Consider the following 16,114-nt stretch of genomic DNA (forward strand, 5'->3'; position numbering starts at 1 on the left):
GAGTTTGTGGTTCCCTTAAACACATCAACTTTACAAATTCAAGGCCTTTGGATTCATGATATATACAGGAAGGAAACATAGGGCAGTAAAAAGGAGGATGGATAAGTTTCCTCCAATTTTGACTACTTGTATGGGAGATTATTGAAACATTTGGTGTTTCAACCATGAGTGAGGCATGAAAGAGAAGGGAAATGGGGCACCTCTGCTGGGACACAGGATGGGATAACATGCTGTAGTCTGGAGATGGATTGCTAGAGATGTCTAAGCAATTAAGTTAGCCTTTGAAAACTGCCTGGGCTGGTAAACTTTCCAGGTAGACAGTCTACTCGACTGCCCTCTAACCTGACAATTGATGTGAATGAAAAAACCCAACTGAATGATTCTCTGGGCATTCAAAGTTACCACCAGCCCCAATCTGGGCAGGATAATATTTTCACAACCAAGCTGGAGAACAGCTCTAGCATGGTCTATAGCTACATCTACTGTCTCCAACCAGCAAAAGGGAGAGTTGTTTAGTGGCTGGGAAAGGAAACAGAAGGAACTTCAGGTTACTCTTCCTGGCTCTGCCACTGACTTATTGTATGTCCTTAGGAAAGCTACTTCACCTCTCTACTACTCTTTACCCCAGCAAAATGGCTATGAGACCTTCCTCATAAGGGCCAGAGGAGGCTCAATGTTTGCAGAGGCTCGGATGAAAGATAGGTACTGACAAATGCTTTATTGATAGCTTTAAAATACCAAACAGTAGAGCAGCTGAAGGACTTAAATCCAGGCTGAGCCACAAACTCACTGTTTGACCCTGACCAAACCACTCAAACCGAGCTGCTCCATCTAAACAGAACATTGCTGGATACATGCAACACCCAGTCCCACCACCTCTCCCTTTGTTCACCTCCATCAGCGTATCTTCTGTGGTGGCAAAGTTGAGGTTTTTGATGAACAGTGTACATCCTGGAACACTCTCCTCGTCCTCGTCCTCCTCCTCCTCCTCATCTACTGCTATTTTTTCTGAGCCCTTTTTAGCTTCCTCAGTTTCATCACCAGCTGTAAAGCAAGAGAACAAACCATAAACACCATAAAACACAACTAACTCCAGGCAGTTCAGGAGACTGAAGAGATTTATTGTATTTTGACCCCACCATCGGAGCCATCAATGCCCAGACTACAGTGACTCATTTCTCCAGCTGCATTTAGTAACAGTTTTGTGGATGAACTTGATGGTCTTGGACACGCAGCCAGAGCATGGATAGCTAGTGTAAGCCATGTATTGTTCTTCTAACATCCTTGAATTCTGACCTACGCCATCCTATTTCCCAGGAGACCAGACACTATGGTGACAAGCCTAGGTAGATACTTGCTTCAACCCTGGGCTCTTGTACAGCTCTACAAGTATCCCTCAACAATGGCCTGAAATAGCCATTACTACTCCAGTATAGGCTGCTAATCAAGTATTTGACGTACAAGGTCTACTCCTGCATCGGTGCATAAAGTACCTCAAAATATTCAACTCACTGACTGGATAAAAGGACAACTGAGGGTCAGGTTCAAGATGGCAGCCATGCTCCTAAAGCACCCGGCCAATACAGTAGTGCATCTGCTCTGTTAGTTTATTTTCCATGATCTATAGACCTTACTCAGCTGAACTACAATACAGATCATAGCATTTGGGAATCAACACACAATTGTACTGCTCTTCTGAAATACCACAATTAATGATGACTCTGCTGTAGCGTTCCCTGGTACTCACCATATTACAGAGTAGCACCTGGGAACCGCCATCACTAACACAACTGCATCACCTCAGCTACAGTTTAGTGCACCACAGAGGAACCTCCAGCACTGAGAGACAACAGAATCCCCTCTGCACAACATCCTAGAATCAACAGGGTAGCAAATGCTGGGTCTCATTTTTTAATAGTTTATGGGCCAATCTTCAGTCACGTTCGCTGTGCCAACACATCCCCTTCGTGAACAGCTTCTGCTTCATTCCATTTTGTTGGGGGCTGTAACCAGGTTTTAAAGAGTTGTGTACATGAAAGGGATCTTCACGGGTTTTTGTTCATACTCGTTTAACTCGCTCACCACAGCGAGCGCCACAAAGACTCCCCCGGCCTTTTTCCACTTTCAAAAAACAAACCGAATGTATTAAACTTCTAATTAATCTTCAAGAGCTCTGGCATGAAATGGCCCTTTTATGCTTTAATGGAAATGGCAACAATGATAACGTTGTCCTTTTAACATCAGTGGAACATGCAGCCGTCCTATCTCTGCCTCAAAGAGAAAAGAAAAAGGAAAGGAAAGGGGAAAAGAACTTCACATTTCTCTGAGGAAGGCCCTTTCACACCCATTGTTCAACAACTGAGGATGTTGGAGAGGCTGTCCAGAAAGGAGGTGGAGAGGAGTGAGAAAGGGAAAGGCAGGCTCAGGAGAGATGCACAACGCAGAGCGTGAGGCTAATATCAGAATCTAAACTGGAGATTTGCCTTGTGCCCCAAGCTTCCCAGAAAATGATGTACATGCAGAGTGGGGAACTCCAACATCTCCATCCGCCACCTGCTCCCAAGTGCTTTTCTGGCCAAGCACTTTCACTCTTAATTGCAAGAGAAACTTTTAGCAATTGCTGGAAATCAGCAAACTTGAGTAGAAAATTCATTGGTTTTGAAGACAACTGGGTTGGAAGAGGGGAAAGATTTAAGGTGGGGGAAAGGTGCCTCCATCTGCGGTTAGCACAACAGTCACACACAGCCACATGGGGCTCTGCTGTAATCAGACTAAGGAATTTACTGCTGCCTCCCTCCCACACCTTCTCCCAGGCATACGGTGCCAGAGGCTGACAGCAAAGACCATTATCAAACCGAAGCAGCTTTCCAGGAGCTCCTGTGCTTAAAGCCCTTTATCTGGAGGTGAGGGTCTCGGTTATGGGGAGATAAAACAGCTGCCCCTATCTTTGTCCCTCCCCCAGGACCTGGAATGGGAAAAGCTTTTCATCAGCTCCCTCCACCTCCCTGATGGTCTTGAAAAGGCTTCCAGGGAAAAAAATAAATACAAATAATAAACCCTCAGCTCTCCAACCTCCTTCCGTACTGGTTTTAAAAGTGTTTAAGGCCCCAAATATGCAAGAGCAATGCTAAAAGCCCCAGGGATGGGGAGGGGAAAGACATAAAAAAGGTCACGTCCTTACCATAAGAGCAGTGGGAATTCACCCACACAAGGCGTGCAGTGGGGCTTGAAATTAACACAGGCAAGCACACAAATGCACACGCTGCTCCATGACCTGCCAGCCAGGCGATCAGCTGGTCTGGGCCCTGCTGCCTGGTGCTACCTTCCTTTGTTCAATCAAAGCTGGGATCCTCAGGCCTGGCCCTTCAATTAGGTTCTTTAGACCCTTAGAGGAGGGCACTATGTAACACATGCAGACAACAGGCATGTGCTCAGCTGTGTCGATCCCCTCTCTCTGATGGGGAAATTCTGTCAATAACAGGCTTTGTTATAAAGTTTGGGGGAGGGGGTCGATCTGCTTTCATGTCATGTTGTTTATACTAAAACAACAAGGAGTCTGGTAGCACCTTAAAGACTAACAGATTTATTTGGGCATAAGCTTTCGTGGGTAAAAAACCCACTTCTTCAGATGGATACAGACTAACACGGCTACCTCCTGATACTCGTCTATACTAAAGCGCCCCATCACAGCTACTGTTGGTGTTACTTCACCCTTCCTTCCTATCTCAGTACTGATAGGGCCCTCATCACCATGGTATCCCATCACCCCGAAGTCACCGAGGGATTTTATTCTCAACACCTCTGTGGGTAGGAAAGCACTGCCCCCAATTTACAGATGGGGAAACTGAAGCACTGGGTAGCTTCAGTGACTCATCCTGGGAGGCTGTGGCAGAGTCAGGAATTGAACTCAGCTCTCCCACGTCCTAGTCGGATGCTGTAACAACGATCTCATCCTTCCCCCCCAAACCATTCCTTTCATCCATCTCATCTGTCTTGCCTTTCAGACTAAGCTCTCTGGGGCAGAGACTATAATTGCTGTATGTTCACACAGCACCTGGCACAACGGGGACCTGACCTGGTTGAGACCCACAGGCCCTGCTGCATGTTAAGTAACAGCAGCAGATTGGCCTTGCTCGTCCTCTTGTTCTGGGACTGCTTCTCCGACCCTCCTTGTAGAGCTCAGTCTCCATTTATACCAACCGTGCCCAAGGACAGAACTCTCTAGTCGGGATGGTGGCCTGTGTAGAGTCCCTGTAAGCTATTTATGCTGCTTCTTGGAATAACTGAGACACAAGATGGGTGAGGCAACATCTTTTACTGGACCAACTTCTGTTGGTGAAAGAGACGAGCTTCTGAAGAGCTCTTCTTCAGGTCTGGGCTATAATAATAATAATGATCATCATAATACCCTTTCTAAAGCAGAAATATTACCCATCAGCTGTCCCTTCAGTATCTAAGCGCCAGTGAGGCCACCTCTAAAGTCACCAGATTTGACAGTCTCAGGAGTGCCTCAACTAAAGGCAAGATCCTAGACAGGGTGATCATCTCCACTGCAAGTGGAGTTAGTCCCATCCACCAAGACATTTAAAAATGGCCTACACTGAGCACGAGAGACTACTGTATCAGGAACAATCCTGAGCGTCTCAAGGCACTGACCATGCCCTGTGTTCCCCTGACTGGCTGCTGAAGGCTCAAGATCAGAAGCTTCAACAGAAGCCACCATAGATCCTCGCACAAAGCCAGAAACATTCACTGGTTTCAAAGTTCTCCCACTGGCTGGGCTTCATAGTCTCATTGCCAGTCTCAGCTTTGTGTCTAACACAATTGCTACATTGTTCGGCCCTGGGCATGAGTGCCATCTTCTAGCAATGTGTGTGTTTAAGGAGCAGGAGAAAAGGTCTTCAGCCAGACACTTTCTGCCTTTTTTGGCCTGGCTTTAATCTCATCTGCCTAGTTTTCCTGAAACTCCTCAAATCACCCTCCTTCACCAAAGGAATCTGCATATTTTGGGACTGGATACCAGAACTAATACTAAAGCACATGAAGCATAATAACTATTGCAACCAAGCAAGATGCACATTTTCTTGGTCCACACTGCATTTGCGTTAAGGCCAAATAAGGGGAAAGTCTAAGCAAGCAATTTCTCTTTGCATCTCTTCACTGGCTCCCCCTTCTCTATCCTATCAAATATTCCATCCTCATCCTTCTCGACCTGGCAGCCATCTCAACAGACATCTGTGCTCTTCTTGAAGTCTTGTCCTCCCATGGCTTCCCTGACTCTGTCCTCTCCTACCTCTCTAGTCGCTCCTTTAGCATGTTCCTTGAGGGATCCTCCTCATCCACCCTTCAACTCCCTGTGGGGGTTCTTTAGGGCTATCTTTGGTCCTCTTCTCCTCTCCCTCTGCACCTCATCTCTGGGTAATCTCATTGGCAAACACAAATTCAACGACTACCTCTGTGCTGACAACTCAGAGATACCTCTTCACTCCAGCCCTGTCTCCAAGGTATATAAGGGCAGTCAGCAGCGAACCAGCTGAGCGGCGAACAGCAGAGGCTAACAGCGGGAGTTTGCCTGGGAGCTGTCCAAGAGGAGGTACGCTAAGTGCTGCATTGGGGGGCTGTGTTGGTGAGTATCTGAGTGCCTGCTGCTGGGACAGTTGGTCAGTTTGACCGTGTGCTTGATTGCTTGCTTGTTTGTTTGAAAAGTGTGAATTGGGAGTGCTTTGTTCCAGGTGGGCCTTGAGTGGGCCTGACTGGTATATAAGGGCAGTCAGCAGCGAACCAGCTGAGCGGCGAACAGCAGAGGCTAACAGCGGGAGTTTGCCTGGGAGCTCGCTTGGGGAGAGCACACTGAGGCTTTCATCTGCAGGTTTCTCTGAGTAGATCCTGCAACAGTTGAGGAAGCTCTTAAGAGGATGGTGATATGGAAGGTGAGCGATCAGCTGTTGTAACCTGCACAGGTTGTGCCATGTTTGTCTTTCTTCCACAGAACAGAAGCGACTTTGTCTGTACAAAGTGCAAGCTGGTCTCCATGTTGGAAGAGAAGGTTCGAGGGCTGGAGAAACGAGTGTCGACTCTGCGTTGCATAAGGGAAAATGAAGATTTCCTGGACAGACGTCAGGAGATGCTTCTACGGCCGCAATGTTCTGAAGATTCAGAGCAGGCGCAGCAGGGACAGAAGGATTGTGAGGAGGTTTGGCAGCATGTGACCTCCAGAAGGAGAAAGAGGAGCGTCCATGCACCAGCAATGGAGATACAGGTGAGCAATCGTTTCCATGTTCTCTCTACAGGTACTAATGCGGAGAGTGGACTAGATGACCCATCTGAGGGAAGGGAGCAGAAGGAGACTCCACCGATTGGAAGGCAAAAGATGCACTGTCCTAGGGATGGGGGTTCCACGACCACCACTCCCAAGAGGAGGAGGAGGGTGGTGGTGGTCGGGGACTCCCTCCTCAGGGGGACTGAGTCATCTATCTGCCGCCCCGACCGGGAAAACCGAGAGGTCTGCTGCTTGCCAGGAGCTAGGATACACGATGTGACGGAGAGACTGCCGAGACTCATCGAGCCCTCGGATCGCTACCCCTTCCTGCTTCTCCACGTGGGCACCAATGATACTGCCAAGAATGACCTTGAGCGGATCACTGCAGACTACGTAGCTCTGGGAAGAAGGAGTTTGAGGCGCAAGTGGTGTTCTCGTCCATCCTCCCTGTGCAAGGAAAAGGCCGGGGTAGAGACCGTCGAATCGTGGAAGTCAACGAATGGCTACGCAGGTGGTGTCGGAGAGAAGGCTTTGGATTCTTCGACCATGGGATGGTGTTCCAAGAAGAAGGAATCCTAGGCAGAGACGGGCTCCACCTAACGAAGAGAGGGAAGAGCATCTTCGCCAGCAGGCTGGCTAACCTAGTGAGGAGGGCTTTAAACTAGGTTCACCGGGGGAAGGAGACCAAAGCCCTGAGGTAAGAGGGGAAATGGGATCCTGGGAGGAAGCACGAGCAGGAGAGCGCAAGAGGGGAGGACTCCTGTCTCATGCTGAGAAAGAGGGACGATCGATGAGTTATCTTAAGTGCCTATACACAAATGCAAGAAGCCTGGGAAACAAGCAGGGAGAACTGGAAGTCCTGGCACAGTCAGGGAACTATGATGTGATTGGAATAACAGAGACTTGGTGGGATAACTCACATGACTGGAGTACTGTCATGGATGGATATAAACTGTTCAGGAAGGACAGGCAGGGCAGAAAAGGTGGGGGAGTTGCGTTGTATGTAAGAGAGGAGCTCCGGTATGAAACTGCAGAAAAACCTGAGTGTCTCTGGATGAAGTTGAGAAGTGTGAGCAACAAGGGTGATGTCGTGGTTGGAGTCTGCTATAGACCACCAGACCAGGGGGATGAGGTGGACGACGCTTTCTTCTGGCAACTAGCAGAAGTTGCTAGATCGCAGGCCCTGGTTCTCATGGGAGACTTTAATCACCCTGATATCTGCTGGGAGAGCAATACAGCGGTGCACAGGCAATCCAGGAAATTTTTGGAAAGTGTAGGGGACAATTTCCTGGTGCAAGTGCTGGAGGAACCAACTAGGGGCAGAGCTTTTCTTGACCTGCTACTCACAAACAGGGAAGAATTAGTAAGGGAAACAAAAGTGGATGGGAACCTGGGAGGCAGTGACCATGAGATGGTCGAGTTCAGGATCCTGACACAAGGAAGAAAGGAGAGCAGCAGAATACGGACCCTGGACTTCAGAAAAGCAGACTGACTCCCTCAGGGAACAGATGGGCAGGATCCCCTGGGAGAATAACATGAAGGGCAAAGGGGTCCAGGAGAGCTGGCTGTATTTTAAAGAATCCTTATTGAGGTTGCAGGAACAAACCATCCCGATGTGTAGAAAGAATAGTAAATATGGCAGGCGACCAGCTTGGCTAAACAGTGAAATCCTTGCTGATCTTAAACGCAAAAAAGAAGCTTACAAGAAGTGGAAGATTGGACAAATGACCAGGGAGGAGTATAAAAATATTGCTCAGGCGTGCAGGAGTGAAATCAGGAAGGCCAAATCACACTTGGAGTTGCAGTTAGCAAGAGATGTTAAGAGTAACAAGAAGGGTTTCTACAGGTATGTTAGCAAGAAGAAGAAAATCAAGGAAAGTGTGGGCCCCTTACTGAATGAGGGAGGCAACCTAGTGACCGAGGATGTGGAAAAAGCTAATGTACTCAATGATTTTTTTGCCTCTGTCTTCACGCACAAGGTCAGCTCCCAGATTGCTGCACTGGGCAGTACAGCATGGGGAGAAGGTGACCAGCCCTCTGTGGAGAAAGAAGTGGTTCGGGACTATTTAGAAAAACTGGACGTGCACAAGTCCATGGGGCCAGATGCGCTGCATCCGAGGGTGCTAAAGGAGTTGGCGGGTGAGATTGCAGAGCCATTAGCCATTATTTTTGAAAACTCATGGCGATCGGGGGAGGTCCCAGATGACTGGAAAAAGGCTAATGTAGTGCCCATCTTTAAAAAAGGGAAGAAGGAGGATCCGGGGAACTACAGGCCAGTCAGCCTCACCTCAGTCCCTGGAAAAATCATGGAGCAGGTCCTCAAGGAATCAATTATGAAACATTTAGAGGAGAGGAAAGTGATCAGGAACAGTCAGCATGGATTCACGAAGGGGAAGTCGTGCCTGACTAACCTAATTGCCTTCTATGATGAGATAACTGGCTCTGTGGATGAGGGGAAAGTAGTGGATGTGTTATTCCTTGACTTTAGCAAAGCTTTTGATACGGTCTCCCACAGTATTCTTGCCGCCAAGTTAAAGAAGTATGGGCTGGATGAATGGACTGTAAGGTGGATAGAAAGCTGGCTAGATCGTCTGGCTCAACGGGTAGTGATCAATGGCTCCATGTCTAGTTGGCAGCCGGTTTCAAGCGGAGTGCCCCAAGGGTCGGTCCTGGGGCCGGTTTTGTTTAATATCTTTATTAATGATCTGGAGGATGGTGTGGACTGCACTCTCAGCAAGTTTGCAGATGACACTAAACTAAGAGGTGTGGTAGATACACTAGAGGGTAGGGATCGGATACAGAGGGACCTAGACAAATTAGAGGATTGGGCCGAAAAAAACCTGATGAGGTTCAACAAGGACAAGTGCAGAGTCCTGCACTTAGGACGGAAGAATCCCATGCACTGCTACAGACTAGGGACCGAATGGCTAGGTAGCAGTTCTGCAGAAAAGGACCTAGGGGTCACAGTGGACGAGAAGCTGGATATGAGTCAACAGTGTGCTCTTGTTGCCAAGAAGGCTAACGGCATTTTCGGCTGTATAAGTAGGGGCATTGCCAGCAGATCGAGGAACGTGATCGTTCCCCTTTATTCGACATTGGTGAGGCCTCATCTGGAATACTGTGTCCAGTTTTGGGCCCCACACTACAAGAAGGATGTGGAAAAATTGGAAAGAGTCCAGCGGAGGGCAACAAAAATGATTAGGGGTCTGGAGCACATGACTTATGAGGAGAGGCTGAGGGAACTGGGATTGTTTAGTCTCCAGAGGAGAAGAATGAGGGGGGATTTGATAGCAGCCTTCAACTACGTGAAGGGGGGTTCCAAAGAGGATGGAGCTCGGCTGTTCTCAGTGGTGGCAGATGACAGAACAAGGAGCAATGGTCTCAAGTTGCAGTGGGGGAGGTCCAGGTTGGATATCAGGAAAAACTATTTCACTAGGAGGGTGATGAAACACTGGAATGCGTTACCTAGGGAGGTGGTGGAGTCTCCTTCCTTGGAGGTTTTTAAGGCCCGGCTTGACAAAGCCCTGGCTGGGATGATTTAGTTGGGAACTGGTCCTGCTTTGAGCAGGGGGTTGGACTAGATGACCTCCTGAGGTCCCTTCCAACTCTGATATTCTATGATTCTATGATTCCTGTCTAGACTAAAAACTCAGCCTGCCATTGACACTGCCTCATGAATCTCTAAACACCAGCTCAAGCTAAACATGGTTAAGCCCGAGCTCCTAATCTTCCCCTGCAAGCCCTCCCCGCTACCTCCTTTCTCAACGATGGGATACCACCATCCAAACCTGCAACCTGAGTGTCATCTTCGACTCAGACCTCTCTCTAGGTCCTCACATCCAGGCTGCATCTAAATCTTGCCGATTCTTTGGGCATAACACCTCTACGATACGGCCCCTCTTATCCATGCACACAGCTACAAAATTCTCATCACCTCGCGGCTTGATTCCTGGAGCATCCTTCTCTGGCCTTGACAAATCCCCACTCGCGGCCATTCAGAATGCGGCTTCAAAGATCATTTCCCTTGCCCATCGCTTTGACTCTTTGCATCCTTCCCCTGGCTCCCCCTTCTCTGTCGCATCAAAGATAAGCATCACTTTCAAGGCCCTTCATAGAGTCTCATTTGCTGCTGAGCTGGCGACATTCGGCCCATGAGGCCATCCTCCACTGCCCACTTTTTAAATTTTCAAACCCCTCTGTGCTTTCTCCTGCACTATTCCGTATGCTTGGGAGGCGCTGCCCATAAACGGCTCACCTAACTCATTCCCCTCCTCCAGATCCCTCCTCTGTCAGGATGCCTACGCAAAACATGGCAACGGTCAGGCTGTTGGTGTGCACAGACCTCTACCACTCACTCTGCCCAACACTGTCTCACCATTCACTTGTACTCCCCAGCACGTCAACAGCCAACTGTTGCCTCTTATGTTGTACTTCGATTGTAAGCCGCTTGTGTCAGGAACCATATTTTTGTTGTGCGCTTGTACAGCACCAACACAATGTGGTCTTGGTCTGTGACGAGGGCCGCTGGGTGCTATGGTAACACAAATTAATAACGCTGCCCCTGCATTTCTGAGCCACAATCATTCTCCCACACTGCTTAATAGCTTGGCTCTATTCACCCCTCTGACCTCACACATGCTACCAACTGAACCCCGCTAGTGCGCCAAATCTTAACCCCATTTCCAACACCAGCACTGGCTTCCAAAAACCCCAAAGGAGAAAATGGCAGCAGCAAGCAAGTGCACTGCTGTATTGCTTAGATCTAGGGACGGCTGCTTTCCCAGGTCAGCAGTCTAGCGCCCTGCAGCATGATGGGGGAAGAGAAGCTCTGCTCGTCTCTAGACACACGATCCTCAAAGCAACTTCAAGGCAGAGGTTCTCATCCAGTTCGGACAAGAACAGCATGGTCACTGCTCTACAGGAAGAGCAGGATCACACACACTACAGTAAATACCTCCTCCCCCAAGTCAAAATTCTTACCAGTTCCCAGCCTGGCTTCTCCTTCCTCTCCTGGAATCTCAGGCTGTTTCTTCTCAGGGGGTGGGCAGGAAAAGACACCCATGGGAGCCCACTCGAGATACAGAGGGACGTGCTGAAACTGCAAGGGTGACAGATACAAGGGATGTCCACAAGACAGGGGAGAAGTGTCTTTGGGGATGGGGGGAGGGAGCATAAGTTCAAATCTCAGCTCTACCTTCTCAGGGAACACATTACAGGAGACGGAAGCTGGTTGGAGGTTAAAGGCACAGCCACATGCTCTCCCCGCAGGGTGTGTTCTCACTAGGGGTTCAGCAGCCTTCTCTAGGGCTGAGTTTGAACAGTGCTGAAGGCCCAGGAAACAGCGGAGATTTTTATAACTAGACTTTACGCTGCGCGTTGCTAACAGCGGTGACTTTTGCTAGCAACATGGGGGGGGGGGGATTTTATTCTCCTAAAAGTGCCCTGATCCTCTCCCCACTTCTAGAGATTGCTTCCCTCAGCCCCTCCACATTGAGCAAGAACTTGCACCCGTTTGAATTTGATTACTAATGATTACATCTGAGGCTTTAAGATACTGATACCTGATCGAATGATTCCTACCTGGCTTCTCAAAGTGCCAATGCTAGGACAGAGAAGAGGGTGGATTTGCATTAGCCCGCCTAGCCTGGATCCCCTATCCCGAAACGCGAGTTCCACATCAGATGGTGCACGTTGCTGTCCCCAGGCTTACCTTGGAGTAGGCCAGCTTGGTGAAGGCTCGCTTGGCCTCCGTGGGCTCCAAGAATTCCACAATGGCTGTGATCCCTCCTTCCGGGAGCAGCACTCGCCCGAGGCTGCCATGTGGGCCAAAGACCTCCTCCAGCTCCACCACTTTAGTACCGGCAGGGAGGTTCTTCACTAGGATCACAGTTTTACTCCGTTCTCCAGCAGCCTGAAAAGGGGGGCCCAATAGACAAAGTCCATTCACTCACAGGGCGCATCAGTTCCCAACGGTACAATACAGTCACACCCACCGCTGGTCTCCATTTGCAGCTCAGCTAGCTCCGTACTGCTGCGGGCATTCAAACAGCTGCCACGTCCCACTCCAGGCTGGACGCATTTCTGTGGTGGGTGAATCTAGGGTTCAATCCTGCAAGGGGCTGAGCAATCTCAGCAACTGACTTCAATGAGAGTTGAGGGGATCAGGATCAACCCCCCACCATTTGAGATACTGGGGTGGGGAGAAGATAGTACATAACCCTAAACTGACTTATTAACACTTACACGTGGATATTAAGGGCTGGAGAGGGAAGGCTGAGAACTATTAATGAGCTGTGATCGTTCAGCTGGTCCTGCACCAGCTGTCAGCCAGGAAACCCTATCCTCGGAGCTGTGCTGATGAGGTCTGTGCACAGCGATGTTTAGCATACAAAGATGCCGTGCCGGTTATTCTAGCCTAGCACCCATTTCAGACATGGCTGTTTTTACTCTACTCAAAACTGGACCAAAAACAAAACAAAAAACAAAAAAAAACCCAATATCTGTGAAACAGAAAACCAGAAAAAAAATGGAGTATGGACTATGTAGTTCACATTTTTATACTCAAGCATCTCAGAATCTCTTTGAGATTATCCTGAGGCTTCTGATGGAGTTGCAGAATCATAGAATATCAGGGTTGGAAGGGACTTCAGGAGGTCATCTAGTCCAACTCCCTGCTCAAAGCAGGACCAATCCCCAGACAGATTTTTGCCCCAGATCCCTGCCCCTCAAGGATTGAATTCACAACCCTGAGTTTAGCAGGCCAATGCTCAAACCACTGAGCTATCCCTCCCGCCCCAGCCCAGACCTCCCGGAGGAAAACACAAGCAGACTGAAAAGCCCTGAAGGGAGATTTCTAGAGACAGGAGGCTGAAGGGAGCCAGGTCAAATGTGTTCACCTTCCCTGGAAGTTGGAGAAGAAACATCCCAAATCCTAGTGCCACTGACTCCAAAGTTTAGGGTTTTCCTCAGCTTCCAGCCATGGCACTGTAAGGACTAAGCACTAGGAAACAATGGGATGTCAGACGGGGAAGGAGCCTCACGTTTCATGTGTGTTGCGCACCATGTGATTAAGAGAGCTGAAAGGCCAATGTTCCCAATCCTCTTCGCACCCAGCTAAGCCAGGAGCAGACTGCCAACGTACAGACTGTTCTCTCTGCTGTTCACCCGTTCAAGTTTTTATAGATGAGTGACCCAGCCCCACACGGAGAGCACCCCCACGCCATTATCCTGCAACACTCTCTCCTGAACGCCCGACCCCCTGAATATCCGGACACTACGGTGAGAAGAAATAAGCCATCTGCTGCTGCAGCGAGCAGGGTCTCTGCAGTAGCTCCGGCTCAGAAGCGCCTCACCTGACTGAAGGAATCCAGGCTGACTCCATTGTCGATCAGGAACTGGCGGACGTCCTGGACTAGCTGGGTTTCGCCCAGAGCTACCCTCACGGCCACGCTGCCTTTGCCTTCCTGCAAACGGAGCAACAGTGGTTAAATCCACAGAGTGACAAAGCCAGGAGCATAAACTACACCGGTAATAACAGGCCTAAACTATAGAGGTGCCGAGCACCTGCAACACCCAGGCCACTCAGACTCTGGCCTAACTGGAGGTTTGCATACAGACAGAGGATGAAATCTTGGCTCCGCTGACTTCCGTCAAGCCAGGACGTCACCCTGAGGTTAGCTGATGACTCGTAGGCCATAACTCAGCTTTTAGGTCCACATTCCGGGCTGTTACGCAGATGCAACTCCCATGGGAATTCCACCCCTTGTAACTGAGGACACGATTCAATCCTCAGCTAGTGAAAAGAATGGTGCTGAATGCAGCAGTAAAGTGTTACGTAGGGTGGTTTTAGGACCACAGCTATTTCAGCTGGTGTCTACTTGGCCACTTGTGTGTAGTTATGAGCACACAACTGCAGTAATTGTGAAGCAAATTAGGCACATACAACACAGCCTGGATTTTACGAACACCGGTGTTACAAATAACCAGTTATAGGAACCATTTTTTCCCCCACAGGGAGGGGAAAAAAACAAAAAAACAAAACAAAACCAAAAATATTATCACGCAACAAAAGTGATGTTAATGAAGAACAAGTCGACATCCCTGCACATTCTGATGCTGTCAATGCACTGAAAATTGCTTTGCACTGGTTTGAAGAACAAGTGATGCAGGGCGCCATACTGCAGCTTATGCACTGTACAAATTGTAACTGAGATTTTCCGTTTTATGAACTCCTCAACCCTCAATTAGTTCAAATAGGGATTCTACTATATTTGTGCACTTAAGTTATCTGAATATCTGCCCTTTGATCTCTCATTAGGTTTCAGAGTTAACACGTGAATATAGTGACCTGAGCAGGGCAAACCTTGAAATCTGTGCCATGCTGCCTAAACCAACATTACATCCATCACATCCCACAGGCTCTCTTCACACAAGAGCTAGGAGCTACTTGGGTATTAAAAAAAAGCAGTCAGATTCTACAGAATGCAAGTCATGTGGTTTGGACAACGTGCATACAGGGACCAGACCCAGCCCAGCCACTGGGTGCTTGGTACCACTTTTCCACAGTAACGAGATGGAGACTTCACACGCATGTCAGTTCTGACTTCAGTGGGCTATACTGCAGATCTTCCAAGGTGAAAGGCTGACACATGTGAATACTGTTCCAATTATGCAGGCAGAGTCAGGAATGATTTTTGTGAAACATACTTGCTCCTTTTAAAGCTTGAAACACCCGCTGTAAGACTGCCCAATATGTCCTCATTTAGCCTAGAGATGCGGGTAGAAACCACATGCTACCTGCTTGAGGGAGGGGGCTCCTGCTTCCTGAACCGGAGTCTATCCACCAGGCCCAGGTTTGCCTGTTACCCCCTGTTCACCACTGGGACCCACCTGGCACCCTGCTGCAGCCTCCCACACACTCACAGCGGGATTTTCAAATGCACCAAGCATCCACCTAACTCGGCTTCCCATTGACTTCAATGGGAGCAGCGTTAGGCCAATGCCGAGTGCTACTGAACCCCCCGCCCCAGAGAACAGGAAGGAATTTCGGGCACTGCTAAGTAAAAAGAGCTGCCTTGGATGACCCAGGTGCCTGGATATACCTTGTATTCCATTTAGCACTCTGCAAGTGACCCCCATTCAGATGAACTCCCAAATACCACCCACATCGAGTTGTTAGTGCCGAGTTAAGACAGCAGCACTTGGGTTCACACTATGAAGGCTCTATGCAGCCAAAAGAGCTAAGAGTCTAGATAAAAGTTGAGATGCAGCAAGAGCCATTCCATCAGGGTGGATAAAAATCAATGATTAAAAAAAAAAAAAAAGATTTTTATTTAAATTATTGTTTTTTTCCTCAAAAAGCAAAAGATCGTTTTAATTAAGATACCTTTGAACTATAATGTATCTCATCATGGAATAGGGATTATAAATTCTAATTCTATAGTATGAGACAATATATTCATGTCATGCTTAAGAAAAGTTTTGTAAATGAGTTCCAATAGTTCATGGATTAGGAACCCAATTTTATGGAGTTCCAGGGGCTTCTGTATAGATTATTTAGGTTAATCTTTCTACCTACCCAATGGGACTCAGTGCTCAGTCTAGAAGATACCATCAGAGACGCTTAGTTTTGCAGTTCTTAAACTGTGGATTTGTGTCTCCAGAGATAACGTGCTTGTTAACAGCAAAAATGATAGTGGTTGGTTTTTTTAAAAAGTTTGTTGGTTTTTTTTTTTAAATATTTCATTTAGCTATGTTAGTTAAAAACAATTTAAACAAAAACAAACCTGATTTTAAAAAACTTGAATGTTTAACTAAATTACAAAACAAGCATGAATTTTTGTAAAATATTATATG

At 48.2% G+C, this 16,114-nt stretch overlaps 1 protein-coding gene across 1 annotated transcript in view; it reads right to left on the reverse strand.

Annotated features, from left to right (window-relative positions):
- Positions 1 to 16,114, reverse strand: part of RBM19 (RNA binding motif protein 19) — a 118,714-nt gene that overhangs the window by 87,315 nt on the left and 15,285 nt on the right. The window contains exons 14-17 of the mRNA XM_024108092.3: positions 13,612 to 13,722; positions 11,970 to 12,170; positions 11,240 to 11,357; positions 893 to 1,044 (exon numbers count right to left, since the gene is read on the reverse strand). Of these exons, the coding sequence (XP_023963860.2) occupies positions 893 to 1,044; positions 11,240 to 11,357; positions 11,970 to 12,170; positions 13,612 to 13,722 (582 nt within the window). The remainder of the gene's footprint in view (positions 1 to 892; positions 1,045 to 11,239; positions 11,358 to 11,969; positions 12,171 to 13,611; positions 13,723 to 16,114) is intronic.

The sequence above is a fragment of the Chrysemys picta genome, chromosome 15, assembly GCF_011386835.1.
Source record: "Chrysemys picta bellii isolate R12L10 chromosome 15, ASM1138683v2, whole genome shotgun sequence".
Taxonomy (NCBI): domain Eukaryota; kingdom Metazoa; phylum Chordata; order Testudines; family Emydidae; genus Chrysemys; species Chrysemys picta.